At 41.0% G+C, this 14,542-nt stretch overlaps 1 protein-coding gene across 2 annotated transcripts in view; it reads right to left on the reverse strand.

The window, feature by feature from the left end:
• The window catches only part of A2M (alpha-2-macroglobulin), a 72,280-nt gene that overhangs the window by 28,029 nt on the left and 29,709 nt on the right, over nt 1-14,542 (reverse strand). For both annotated transcript variants that reach the window (XM_055570179.1, XM_055570176.1), the window contains exons 5-15: nt 14,118-14,138; nt 13,681-13,849; nt 13,151-13,235; nt 9,777-9,897; nt 8,783-8,897; nt 8,533-8,642; nt 6,185-6,346; nt 4,821-5,048; nt 4,301-4,364; nt 2,248-2,390; nt 1,101-1,250 (exon numbers count right to left, since the gene is read on the reverse strand). In XM_055570179.1, coding sequence (XP_055426154.1) covers nt 1,101-1,250; nt 2,248-2,390; nt 4,301-4,364; nt 4,821-5,048; nt 6,185-6,346; nt 8,533-8,642; nt 8,783-8,897; nt 9,777-9,897; nt 13,151-13,235; nt 13,681-13,849; nt 14,118-14,138 — 1,368 coding nt within the window. The remainder of the gene's footprint in view (nt 1-1,100; nt 1,251-2,247; nt 2,391-4,300; nt 4,365-4,820; nt 5,049-6,184; nt 6,347-8,532; nt 8,643-8,782; nt 8,898-9,776; nt 9,898-13,150; nt 13,236-13,680; nt 13,850-14,117; nt 14,139-14,542) is intronic.

Raw genomic sequence — 14,542 nt, forward strand, 5'->3', positions numbered from 1 at the left:
ATTTTTAATTAAATACCATTGGAAGGACCAAAAAGTCCTTTACTTATAAGTTTCTCTTGTAGGGAAGAAAAAACATAACTTTCCCTTTATAAAATTTTGATAGTAAAAAAACGTTCAGTAAGAGGTATTCCAATTGGCCTCATTGAAAATTTGAAGAAATGGGCAAACTACTATTAGGACATATTAAGTAGTTTCTTGTTGTTACACTCAGCATATTGTTATTTTTCCTATTAGCCCAATATTTTATTTCATTTAATTTATTTATCTATGTATTATTATTATTTTCTTTTTTAGCATTTATTTGGCTGCATTGGGTCTTAGTTACGCATGAGGGAATCTAGTTTCCTGATCAGGGATCAAACCCCAGACCCCTGCTTTGGGAGGTTGGAGTTTAGCCACTGGACCACCAGGGAAGTCCCCTAACTCAATATTTTAAAAGGTTTCACTTATTAATGTCGTTTGTCACACAGTAATTAATTTTTCCTAATTTGTATTCATCAGAGAAAATATAGCTCTTCCTTCAGAAACTGTGTTCATCTTGGGAAATGCAATGTTACAACTGATACAATTCTTTTTTTAAAATTTAAATTTATTTATTTTAATTGGAAGCTAATTACAATATTGTATTGGTTCTGCCACACATCAACATGAATCCGCCACGGGTGTACACGTGTTCCCCATTCCAAACCCCCCTCCCACCTCCCTCCCCGTACCATCCCTCCGGGTCATCCCAGTGCACTAGCCCCAAGGATCCTGTGATAAAATTCTTATAAAAATTTGATATTTCATTTAGCCTGTGCAGTCTTAGTGCCGGTATATGTACCACTTTTGTTAAGACTTTTTGAAATATTGAAACTAGTTTGAAAACTCTTATTATTGGGTTCATAAAGCTCTTTGGTATCAGGGATTTTGGATGGTACATCATTTATACCTATATATTCATATGTATTATCTTCCTTACCAAAAAAAAAAGGTGCACATGAAAGAGCTCAAAATGATTAACTCCTAGATAAATATAAGTTTAATAGAACCCACCCCACTCTCCTTGCTCTGAGTTGCCCGTGGGGCCCTTCCTGGCCCCTGGGGCTCACAGAACTCACCGTGGCTGCTGAGAGCTCGGCTTCGGGCCTCATGAGCAGCACACTTTGGTCCACGGCGCGGAGGGCGCAGAGGGACTGAGGGGAAGCGGTGACTCGAAGGTGGGCCTGGGAGGCTGGGAAACTTTGTCCGGGGCTGAAGTTCAAACCCACCTGTGGAATTGGGGACAAAGTCAGAAGAACAAATTTCCTGATTGATCCATGGATTCACCAGCCTTTCCTGGGTGTTCCTCAAATTTGGTGCAAAATCACTTTGACTTTGTTGATGTTTGGCGCCATGTGAGTCTTGAGGCCTTTGATTCCCTGTGTGTCACTCTGATATTCATCAGTTGAGCCATTATAGTGATATCTATTTTTATAAGTTATTAAATTTGAGACTCCACTTTCCACCTTTGATACATGATGAGGTGTTCATTAACTGTGGCTAGAATGCAAATGGTTCTAGACACTCTTGTATTTTTCTTTGGCTCTTTTGTAGTCTTATAAACTTGGTTACATATTTCCCAACACTTCACCATAAAAGAAGGGAACAAGGTACTGTGAACTGGGTAAGAGATAATGCATGGGGATTTTGTGCTAGGAGTCAAGTGACATGGCTTCTTTCTTTCTTTTTTTAAATTGTGGTATAGTTCCTTTACAATGTTGTGTTAGAGTCTGTTATGCAATGAAGTGAATCAGCTATATGTGTACATATATCCCTTCCCTCGTGTACCTCCCTCCCATCCTCCTCCTCCAACACCCATCCTGGTCATCACAGAGCACCAAGCTGAGCTCTCTGTACCTTACAGAAGCTTCCCACTATCTGTTTTACACATGCTATTGCGTATACATCAATCCTAATCTCCCAATTCATCCCACCCTCATTACCCCTCCTTGTTCACACATTTGTCCTCTACATCTGCATCTCTATTCTTGCCCTGCAAAGAGTTCATCTGTACCATTTTCCTAGATTTCAAAAATATGTGTTAATATATGATATTTGTTTTTCTCTTGACGTGGCTTCTTAGTGTGATCTGCCATTACCTTGCTGAAAATTTCTGGAGAATTCATTTAACCCCTTTGACCCCAATGCGCAAGTCTAGAAAATAATTGATAGTGATAGTAACTTCTAGTTTTAAATGTTGAAAATTTTACCATATAAAGCCCTCACCTTGTTGCTCAGACATTGTTCAACTTCATATCTTGCAGAATCCCCTACCACTTCTCCATCAGGTAAAATGGCATAGATGAGCAGCCTAGCGACAGGAGCAATGTCTGACTCCACAGGGACTGGTATGGAAAAGTGGCCTTGCACTGGAGCACAGAGACAATAAGGAAGTGATCATGGGTTAGAATTCAAGGCTAAAATAATGCTTTTCTGTTGTATCAGTACAAAGTCATTTTAGAAGCCTGGTTTGGCTAATGACTATTAGTGATGTAATGTTATTTAGTCGCTAAGTCCTGTCTGACTCACTGCAACCCCATGAACTTGGTCCCACCAGGCTTCTCTGTCCATGGGAGTTCCCAGGCAAGAATACTGGAGGGGGTTGCCATTTCCTTCTCCAGGGGATCTTCCTGACCCTGGGATCGAAAACAAGTCTCCTGTTTGGCAGGTGATTTCTTTACCACAGAGTCACCAGGGAAGCCCAGTAGATGTAGCAGATATAAGAAATAGTAGATGCAATAAATGGATGACTACCTCTAAGAACTCTGGCTTAAAAAAACTTTATCAAAGTCTTCTCATCTCTGAAAATCACATTTCTCCCCAGGTTTAAGCTTGAGTTAAGCTTGACTTCATCTGTATAAAATTCTGATGTTATCTAAGGATGTGGAGACATCTGCTTGGCTTCCATTTGATCTAGACTTCACAGTGGAGAAGGAAATAGAACTTGAAGTTGTGAGATATAATAGTAAGAGTTTAATGCGTTGTATTTACCCTTATATCCTCTAACTTTCTATGAACCAAATATTCTATTTTTTCTTCTTAAGAGGAGTACCGAGCTCCTTTAAAGTTGTTTTTTGACACATACATAGATTTGTTTGGAGAAGGCAATGGCACCTCACTCCAGTACTCTTGCCTGGAAAATCCCATGGATGGAGGAGCCTGGAAAGCTGCAGTCCATGGGGTCGCTAAGAGTCGGACACGACTGAGTGACTTCACTTTCACTTTTCACTTTCATGCATTGGAGAAGGACATGGCAACCCACTCCAGTGTTCTTGCCTGGAGAATCCCAGGGACAGGGAAGCCTGCTGGGCTGCCATCTATAGGGTCGCACAGAGTCGGACACGACTGAAGTTACTTAGCTTAGCAAATAGATTTGTTAGAAGTTACATCAAGCTTCTCTAAGTCTACTGTAGCGCTTCTATGTTGCTACAAAGAAGCAACAAAAGAGTAGTTCACTGATAATTTTCTAGTAAGGGATCTTTTAGATTCCCTTGGGCTGCCGTCTATGGGGTCGCATAGAGTCGGACACGACTGCAGCGACTTAGCAGCAGCAGCAGGGTAAGCGAAAAGTTCAGAGATTATATTCTTTCACATATGTTCCTGTGGAAAGACCAATTCAACGTTGGAAAAACTCAATTTATCTCTTCATAAGTCATAAATATCTTCAAAAGGGAAATATAATGTGAAAATGTACATAACTCAGCACAGGACCCAATATATAAGAGACACTGCAAAGTTTTAGCTTATTTCCATTGTCTAAAACAATTTTGAAATGTTGTTTTGAGAAGGTTCATGAGTATTTATTTTGGAAAATCTGGAGTAAGCACAGATTATGAACCAACTCAACATTTTAAGTCTGAACAGATTAACCTGAAGGAAAAGAAAAATATTTGATAAAGGGTTTTTTTAAAACAGAAATATTATCACTTTCCCCTTTCAACTTTTCTTTTTTTCTTTTAAAGATTTTTTTTTGGGATGCTTACCATTTTTGATGTCTTTATTGAGTATGTTACAATATTGCTTTTGTTTTATGCTTTGGTTTTTTTGGCCACGAGGCATATGGAATCTTTGTTCCCTGATCAGGGATCAAACCTAAACCCTCCACATTGGAAGCATGGAGTCTTAACCACTAGACTGCCAGATAAGTCTCCCTTTTCAGCTTTTTTTTGAGGGTAAGATGAACAGTCTCTCTCTATTTGAGACTATTCCTGGTATTTTTGCAACATAAGGCTGCATGTGACAGAGGAAGGCAAGCATGAGGAATTATAGAAATACTCACTCTCTCCCTGCTCCACGGGCAGTGTGTGAGTCCCAGATCGGACAATGCCTCCTTTTGCCATTATCTGCAAACAAGGAAATGAAAAGGGATTTAATTTGCCTGAAAGAGCTCTTAGCTGAAGTTCTTGCCCTCCATGTAATATGCCTGTTTCATTAAGCCCCTACTGGCAATAATTAGATTGGAGAGAAGTCAAACTTTCAAAAGGAACGTGCATAAGAGGTCAAAGAAGTGATATGTAAAAGTGGAAGTTGCTCAGTCATGTCCGACTCTATGAGACCCCATGGACTGTAGCCTGCCAGACTTCTCTGTACATGGAATTCTCCAGGCAAGAAGACTGGAGTGGGTTGCCATGCCCTCCTCCAGGGGATCTTCCTGACCTAGGGATCAAATCTGGGTCTCCCGCATTGCAGACAGATTCTTTGCCATCTGAGCCTTCAGGGAAGGAATGTAAAGGGCTTCATAAATGCCTGCCCACACAGTGCTTTTATCTACAGACAGTGAAGGTGGCCCTCCTTCTCACCAGGTAATAGAACACGAGCTCCTTTAGATCCTTTAGGACCTCTCCCTTCAGCACATAATGTGCCTGGACTGTCTGAGTTTTGCCACAGGGCAGTTTACGAGGCAAAGGCTCCAGGTAGACAAAGCTGTTGCTTTGGGAGAACACAAGATTAGCACTGTGATAAGCGTCTTGATGGTCTTCTGACAGCCACTGGTAGCCGTAACAGGGGCTGTGATCCTTGTATTTGACCTGATGAATTAGAAAACCAGTATTAGCTTATAGATTATATATCAGAGAGAATGGCAGTGTGCTCACAGAATTGGTTTAGTTTAGTATCCTACCTTAACTAGTGTACCTAGAAATCTTTTGCTCCACACTAAAAAGTGAGAGAGAAGTGTCCCTTATTTTGTTTATCTATATTGCAGACCCTTTACATGGCAGAGGCTTCCTGGGTTGGTATTTATACTTCTGAAGAGCATATGAGGAGGCATCCTTGACTCTGATTAGCTCCCTTGCGTTTCTGTAGCCACTTTATGTATTCAGACAGAGATACTGGAGCTATGAAACCTCACTGAGGAGACTAACTGACCCTCAGAAACTGAAGAATTGCATTTCGGAGAGGAGATGCCTCATTTAGGATGGGTTTCAAGTGGATATTATGAATAAATGTAATATTGCAAACTTAGACGTCTGAGAACACTTTCTGTAACTAGCATTTGTTCAAGAGTTGAGTTTATGTTTGTTTACGTTCAGTCAGTCACGTCTGACTCTTTGTGACCCCATGGACTGCAGCACGCCAGGCCTCCCTGTCCTTCACCGTCTCCTGGAGCTTGCTCAAACTCATGTCTATCGAGTCAGTGATGCCATCCAACCATCTCATCCTCTGTCGTCCCCTTCTCCTCCTGCCTTCAATCTTTCCCAGCATCAGGGTCTTTTCCAATGAGTCAGTTCTTTGCATCAGGTGGCCAAAGTATTGGAGCTTCAGCTTCAGCACCAGTCCTTCCAATGAATATTCAGGGTTGATTTCCTTTAGGATGGACTGGTTTGATTTCTTTGCTGTCCAAGGGACTCTCAAGAGTCTTCTATAGCAGCACAATTTGAAAGCATCAATTCTTTGAGTGAAGTAATTGATGCCTCCTCTCCCAGGCTGTCTTAAGCTCCATGTGTAGAAACCCCACCCCCTGCCACCACCACTTTAACCACAACTCTGTATTGCCTCCTTTTTAATAAACTGTTTCAAAATTGACCTTAAATTAGTTTCTAATTTCTCATTTTTTCCCTGTCTTCTTTAAGACTAAACACAACTTGGAAATGCCATCACTTTTGGTTGCAACCTTTTTTCCTAAGACTTCTTCATGTCATTGGTAACTTCCTTACAAACTTACCCTGATACTGAGGGAGGTGCCCTTGATGTTGGTGGTGGTGATGGAGAACTGTGCCAGGCCGTGCTCATCAGTGGTGGTGTTAGAGTTGTGGTTGGCTTCGTTTGCTGTGATGAAGATGACTTTATTTGGCATGGGGACACCTTTCCCGTCCACTAGGAGCACCTGAAGATTGAAAGCTGTAGATCAGTTTTGTGGCTAATATCCAATAGGCAGCAAACATTAATTTTAGCACAGATATTTATTGTGTCCAATATGTTGAAGGTGGTTCCAGGCATTGAGGCTACAGCAGTGAACAAAAGAAAGTTCCTTCTGTCTTTGAGCATCCAGTCCAGGAAAAGAGAGAGCTGCTAAATAAATGTGTAAGTAATGGGTTTCCCTGGTAGCTAGGCTTCCCTGGTGGTTCAGTGGTAAACAGCCCGCCTACTAATGAAGAAGACGTGGGTTTGATTCTTGGGTCAGGAAGAGCCCCTGGAGAAGAAAATGGCAACCCACTCCAGTCTTCTTGCCTGGAGAATTCCATGGATAAAGGAGCCTGGTGCACTATAGTCCATGGGGTCACAGAGTCATACATGACTGAGAAACTAGCACTTTCAATTTCAACAAAATCTGAGTTTGCCAATGAAATGTCAGTTGCATGTATGAAGACCAGAACACCAAAATTCTTTCTCTTTTGATTAGAAGTGGGACTAATGGGATAGTTATTTAGCAGGAATAAAATCTCAAAAAGTACAATATATCTCTGAGAAATTTGAAAAAGTGAACTTTCATTTTAGGAAGTGACCAAAGTTTCTGAACATGTGTGCTGTCATAACATAATCAAAACATTCTAAAATTTATTCCACCACTCCTCTATAGCTTGATCCTTCTGTCTTTTACACTTTCCACAGCTGACACAACGTTTCTATTGAAGACGAGATGCATGGTGATTATACTTGGAGGTACATATGACTGTCATCTTAGACTTCTGTAGTCTGAAAACTCCATTAGTACTTTTGCATGTAATAGAAAAATAACAGGAGAAGATTTTTTTTTTGTAGATCTGAGAGAAAAAATTTGTATCTTTAAAATCTGGTGAATGTGAAAGTATTAGTCACTCAGTCGTGTCTGACTCTTTGCAACCCCATGGATTGTAGCCCGCCAGGCTCCTCTGTCCATGGAATTCTCTAGGCAAGAATACTGGAGTGGGTTGCCATTCTCTTCTCCAGAGTATATTCCTGATCCAGAGATCGAACCCGGTTCTCTTGCATTGCAGGCAGATGCTTTATCTTCTGAGCCACCTAAGCAAATATTTTATAATATTTCATAACTCCAGGGGATCTTTCCAACCCAGGGATTGAACCTGGGTCTCTTGCATCTCCTACATTGGCAGGTAGATTCTTTACCACTGGCACCACCCTGGAAGGGTAAACCTTAAATAGCAGTATTTTACCCCTCTATGTAGTGTTTTTAAAATATACTTGCTATTATAGAAAGACTAATATAAATACAAAATCCATGAAAGAAACAACAGGTACAGTGATTGCCATGTGCTCAGTCATGTCCAACTCTTTGCAACTCCATGGACTGTAGCCTGGCAGGCTCCTCTGTCCATGGGATTCTCTAGGCAAGAATACTGGAGTGCGTTGTCATTTTCTCCTCCAGGGAATCTTCCTGACTCAGAAATCTAACCCTGATCTCCTGCATTGCAGGTGGATTCTTTACCTGCTGAGCCATCGGAGAACAGTAGAACCTCTTATATTTCAAATAAAAATAAAAGCCACCTACCCATCATTTCCATACAAAATTAATGTTGGAAAGATAATGTAATTGGCCAGCATGAATTTTGAGATGCTTATGGAAAAATATAAAAATCTGAGACTGTATGGTAAGCCATGGGAAAGAGTTTGAATGGTAACACACAGGGCTGTTTTAAAAACCTTCTAATTTTAGCGTGGTTTTTATAGATTTGATATACAAATTTACCAAGGAACAAATCTATTTTATGCAGTTTTATACCTTTGACTAGGGGCTTCCCAGGTGGTGCTAGTGGTAAAGAACCCACCTGCCAATGCAGGAGACATAAGAGATGTAGGTTCGATCCCTGGGTTGGGAAGATCCCATGGAGAAGGGCATGGCAATCCACTCCAGTATTCTTGTCTGGAGAATCCCCATGGAGAGAGGAGCCTGGCAGATTACAGTCCATAGGGTCGCAAAGAGTTGGACACAACTGAAGCGACTGAGCACACACGCACACATGCTTTTGATTATATTAATCAATGGATAATACCAGCCAAATGTGGTTTTAGCAGAATATGTTGTGTGTATTAGGGGAGACTATGGTTTGACATGTGAATTGAAAAATACTTCACCTGCCCCGTGAAAGGAATTCCTCGTCTAAGGTTTGAGTCCACTGTGACAAATGAGAGTTTGGTGATGGTTGTTGTTATTTCAGTGGCCCCCTTTCCAGTTAATTCCACCTCTGAAAAAGAAGGAAAAAATACATTCTCATTTGGAAGGATTTTCTCCCTGAACTTACACCACCACCTCCCTTTCATAATTTGACAAAGGAACTAAATCAGTGTCCGTTGTTCTTTTCCCATACCCAGGAGGTATACACACCTGTTCCTTCTTCTTGGATCTTGGCTTCCACTTCGATTTTCATTTCAAACTCTTGTCTCTTCATCTGGAAGATCTTGGTGTTTACTTGCTGAGAGAAGCAGCCCTCATTGTTCAGCTAAGAGGGGGTGAAATAAAACACATAAACGTAAGACTAGACAAATGAGTGGTCAGGCAGTCTGGAGGGATTTTTTTTTTTTTTTGAGGCAACAAGACTTAGGAATTTTGCATAATAAAAACACAATAAATATTCTCTAGGAATTAATTATTATTACATCTCACAACAGTCTGCCTTATAACTGACAGGTGTATTCCTTAGTATCTGATAATCTCTAGAGTGAATGAGGTATAGAAATTTAAACCGTTAAAATTGGAGTTTGATCCCTGGGTCAGGAAGATCCCCTGGAGAAGGAAATGGCAACTCAGTTCAGGATCCTTGCCAGGGAAATCCCATGGAGAGAGGAGCCTGGTGGGCTACAGTCCATGGGGTTGCGAGAGTCAGACTCAACTGAGAAACCAAACAATAACAACAATCTTACTGCAGGAGGCAGCTAACTCTTCACTGAAATCTGGCTTCCCTTAGTTTACAGCTGTGGCTGGGAGGTAGCTGCCCATGTGGGGACTGTGTTTCCTCCCTCCCTGACATCTAGGTGGGGCCATGTGACAAGCTCTTGCTCAAAGAGAGAGGGAAGAACTGAAGCCCTTCTCAGCCAAGGTGGTTAAGATGGGTATATTCTGTCTCCTTCCTTCCTGCAGATACTCAAAGGGGTTTTAGATACCAGGTTCTGGGTCCCTGGTGCACAAAGAATACCTACAACTGGCAAGAAATAATTCCTATTAGGCTAAGTCACTGATTTTTATCAATAAAAACTACTATAGCTAGCATAGAATTCTTTTATAGATTGGTCTGTTCTTGCCTGAATTGTCACCATGCTATAACTCACTACTTGTCAATGGTGCTTAGGCTGTTAATCCTTAGGAGTGGCTTCCCACGTACCTGTCCACTGAACTTCTCACAGACAGCATTGGATTCTTCACCATAACAATTAGAAGGGTTCCTGTACTTTCTGCACATGTTCATAGTCACACGTCCTGGGACAGGCTTCCCATAAGTGTATCTGTCATAAAAGCATTGCCACAAGGATCAAATCAGACATTGAACACCCTCATTTTTGACCTGTTTATATTTCCCCTTTAGCTATAGCATATTTTTACTCTATGTATTTCCTTCTAACTTCTGCAGGGCTCATGTAGTGTTGAGGGCAAGTAAACTAACTGGTTTGAGCTCCCTAACATACATACAGCAAATTCCCACTGGCTATCTATTTTATATATGGTAATGTAATTGTTTCCATGCTGCTCTCTCAATTTGTTCCACCCTCTCCTTCCCCCACTGGGTCCACAAGTCTGTTAAAACCTTCTCTTTTAGAAATTTACAGTGCAGCGTGCTGAAATTTACTACCATCTTCTTCTACTATGTCTTTTCCCCCCCGATATCTAATTTTCAGTTTCATCTTTTTAAAAATATTTTTCTTATTGTCAAAGCTACACCAGATCTTAAGAGAAACAATCATACCAACAAAACAAAGATAAGAAACGAGTGGTTTCAATTCTACATGGGAATATAAACTATTAATATGATGGTGTCTTTCCTTCTGCCATCCTCTTCCTATGGGCAGCTATCTCTGTTTATGTTGAATTTTACTTGTTTACTTTTTACAAAAACTGTGGTGTTTGAACTGTGGTGTTGGAGAAGACTCTTGAGAGTCCCTTGGACTGCAAGGAGATCCAACCAGTCTATCCTAAAGGAAATCAGTCCTGAATATTCATTGGAAGGACTGATGTTGAAGCTGAAACTCCAATACTTTGGCCACCTGATGTGAAGAGTTGACTCATTTGAAAAGACCCTGATGCTGGGAAAGATTGAAGGCAGGAAGAGAAAGGGACAACAGAGGATGAAATGGTTGGATGGCATCACTGACTCAATGGACATGAATTTGAGTAATCTCTGGGAGTTGGTGATGGACAGGGAGGCCTGGCATACTGCAGTCCATGGGGTTGCAGAGTTGGACACGACTGAGCGACTGAACTGAACTGAACTGAGCTTTTTACAAAAATGGGATCATGCCATAAATATGTCATTGGTAATTGCTGTGGTTTTGAGAGTGTTTTCTTCCCAATTTAAATATTCTCAGGACTTCCCAGATGGTATAGTGCTTAAGAATCCACTTTCTAGACAAACAGATGGCTAACAAATACATGAAAATATGCTCAACATTGCTCATTATTAGAGAAATGCAACTCAGAACTACAGTGAGGTATCACCTCACTTTGGTCAGAATGGCCATCATCAAAAAATCTACAAACAATAAAAGCTGGAGAGGGTATAGGGAAAAGGGAACCCTCTTCCACTGTTGGTGGAAATGCAAATCGATACAGCCACTATGGAGAACATTATGGAGATTCCTCAAAAAACTAGGAATAAAACTATCATGTGAGCCAACAATCCCACTACAAGGCATATAACCTGAGGAAACCACAAATGAAAAAGACACGTAAAGCCAGTGTGCACTGCAGCACTATTTACAATAGCCAGGACATGGAAGCAACCTAGATGTCCATCGACAGATGAATGGGTAAAAAATCTGTGGTGCATATATACAATTGAATATTACTCAGCCATAAAAAGGAACACATTTGAGTTTTATATATATCCTTTTCCTATTATACAGAGTGAAGTAAGTCAGGAAGAGAAAAATAAATATCACATGCATATATACGAAATCTAGAAAGGTGCTACTGATAAACCTATTTGCAGGGCAACAAAGGAGATGCAGGCATAGAGAACAGATTTGTGGACCTAGTTGGGGAAGGAGAGTGTGGGACAAATTGAGAGAGTAGCATGGCAACAATTACATTACCATATATAAAACAGAGAGCCAGTGGGAATTTGCTGTATGACTTAGAGAGCTCAAACTAGTGCTCTGACAACCTAGAGGGGTGGGATGGGGTGGGAGGTGGAAGGGAGATTCAAGAGGGAGGAGACACATGTAAACTGATGGCTGATTCATGCTGATGTATGGCAAAAACCAACATAATTTGTATAGCAATTATTCTCCAGTTAAAAATAAGTAAATTAAAAAAATAGAATCTGCCTTCTAATGCAGGCAGGGTTCCCTGGTCAGGGAACTAAAATCCCACATGCCTCAGGGCAGCTAAACCTGTATGCCACAACTACAGAAACCTGCAACGAAGGCCCAGTGCAGCCAAAAAAAAAAAAAAAAAAATCCTCTATCTCTGTATTTGTAAGAGTATTGGTTCATTAGCTCTGTGGATCAGGAGCTTGGTGGCCTTCCTCTGAGAGAGTGCTGGGCAGGGACCCAGCTAAACAGCTGCTGCTGCTGCTGCGTCGCTTCAGTCGTGTCCGACTCTGTGCGATCCTGTAGACAGCAGCCCACCAGGCTCCCCCGTCCCTGGGACTCTCCAGGCAAGAACACTGGAGTGGGTTGCCATTTCCTTCTCCAATGCATGAAAGTGAAAAGTGAAAGTGAAGTCGCTCAGTCGTGCCTGACTCTCAGCAACCCCATGGACTGTAGCCCACTAGGCTCCTCCGTTCATGGCTCCTCCGTCCATGGGATTTTCCAGGCAAGAGTACTGGAGTGGGGTGCCATTGTCTTCTCCCGCTAAACAGCTAGTATATTACAAGTGTGGTCTTTAGGCGGGACTTGTTTCTTCACTGCCTGTTCTTTCTGTTACTGCTGCTGCTGGGCTGGCTACTGGAGATGGGAGCATAAGATCCTAGTAACATTAATTCTCAAGGTTGGAAAAGCCTGACTGAGAGACCATGTCCAGTCTCATCAGTGACAATGGCAGTGTCAAGAAGTATGTGACCTGCCTTAGGTAGATGGATGAGTTAGATGAGATTTCTGTAACACGCTTATCTCTACAAATTCTGAATCTAAGTTATTTTTCCACTAAGTCTGCAAGGTCAGGTAAATGATCTGTTGATGATTGACTTTCCTGTACAACCTGGTAAAGTGAAAGTCACTACCCTTCAACACTCTCTTATTTGTGTGTCTATGTGTGCGCGAGTAGCTTTATCACTTTCAAAATCAACCCTACTAGCATAGCTTCTCTAGAAACAGTTACCTATCCCGTGATAGTTACAATAATTCTGGTAAGGACAAGAAAGAAATTAAGAAGGAAAATAGAAAAGCAACAGGAAAGTTCTAGAGATGGGAATGTTCCCATGTATTTAAGGTGTTTGCACAGCACTCCTCATAGACAAACTAGCAAGATATCCCAAAGGGTGAGTCTCTTTTAAATAATACACCCACCCCAAAAGAAGATTTTTGGAAAGTATAAACTCACAGGCCGCACACGGACACTTTCACCTCTTCTTCCAAGATGGTGATTATCTTTGGCATTCTTACTTGTACTTCAAACTTAGGAAGCACTGTTGATTGGAGAAAAGGAAGTTGATGATTGGTTTTCAACTTTTGGGGCATTAGCATTTCCAGATTCTCAATAATAATTCCCTAATAATATTTTAGGGCCCTGAAAAGGTAGCCCTCTTCTCCAGTATATTCACCTTCCTTTCAACTGGAGATCTTGGTTAAAGGACTGTGATGGATCAATGTAATCCTGGTGAATTATGGGAGACCCCACTAGACTATGAATGTTTTACATTTTTTAAGGTTAAAATTGTTACAAAAAAGGCTATATGGCATCCTATTCACAAATCACTCATAGTCCTCATTGGATTTAGATATAATTTGGTCCACTCCAAGTCTAATCTCACCCATGGGAAATAGGAGGATTCCAAAGAAACTTGAATTGTAGGCCTTAGAAGTTCAAATATGAAAAAAAGAACAGCTTGGTGATTTTTCTTAATGGCATACCGAATTCCTCCACGGTGAAGGGGTGCTCTGCAGTCCCACCTGATCCCTTCTGTACCACCACCTTATAGGAGCCCTGAAAGGGCTCTGATGAGAGGGGGAAGGTCAGCTGCTGGAGGCCATTCTCTACCTCGAGGTTCTGCCACTGTGCGATGCGATTTCCTTTGGGGTCCTACAGGCACAATAATCGTAATTTACAAAAGAGCCTAGGGTGTTAGACAGTACAGGAAATCAATGGGGACTCCGATGTTATCCACAAAGAGGAATTCTGATGTTATCCACAAAGAGGGGTGGGAGGAGATGACTTGGAACAAACCAGTGTTACATGAATTTGAAGGCTTCTCCCTTAATGATAAATTTCTGAAATATTGTAAGAATCTCTTAAATAAGAAAATTTCCCCTAAGTTTATTATAATTATGGAATGTTTCACGTTGCTTACCTCAACATATACTAGTGGAACCTGAAAGACAAAAGGATAGTAAGCAGCTTAGAACTGTTCTCACATAGCCTCAATTCTGATTTATAAGCAAAACAGTTTTATGCAGATTAGTTTTATCTGTAGTAAAACACAGAAAAATTCTAGATTAAGTTTTATAGAAGTTTAATCCATTACAAGGAATTAATGAGTAATGTTAAGTACTTACTGGCCTGTCAGCAACAAATGCATGTGTGCCATTCATTAGGAATGGTATTAATTAATATTACTTACATGCTTATAGCACCCCAGTGAAGAACATTCCTTTGTTATGCTATTTTACAGATTGAGAAATAAACACCAATGGAACAATGAGTAACCATGTTCAGATCCAAATATTAGGTGGACCACAGAATTCTGAAGTAGTTCTAAGAATAAGAAGGAGTGGG

This window comes from Bubalus kerabau, chromosome 1 (assembly GCF_029407905.1).
Source record: "Bubalus kerabau isolate K-KA32 ecotype Philippines breed swamp buffalo chromosome 1, PCC_UOA_SB_1v2, whole genome shotgun sequence".
In the NCBI taxonomy this organism is placed as follows: domain Eukaryota; kingdom Metazoa; phylum Chordata; class Mammalia; order Artiodactyla; family Bovidae; genus Bubalus; species Bubalus kerabau.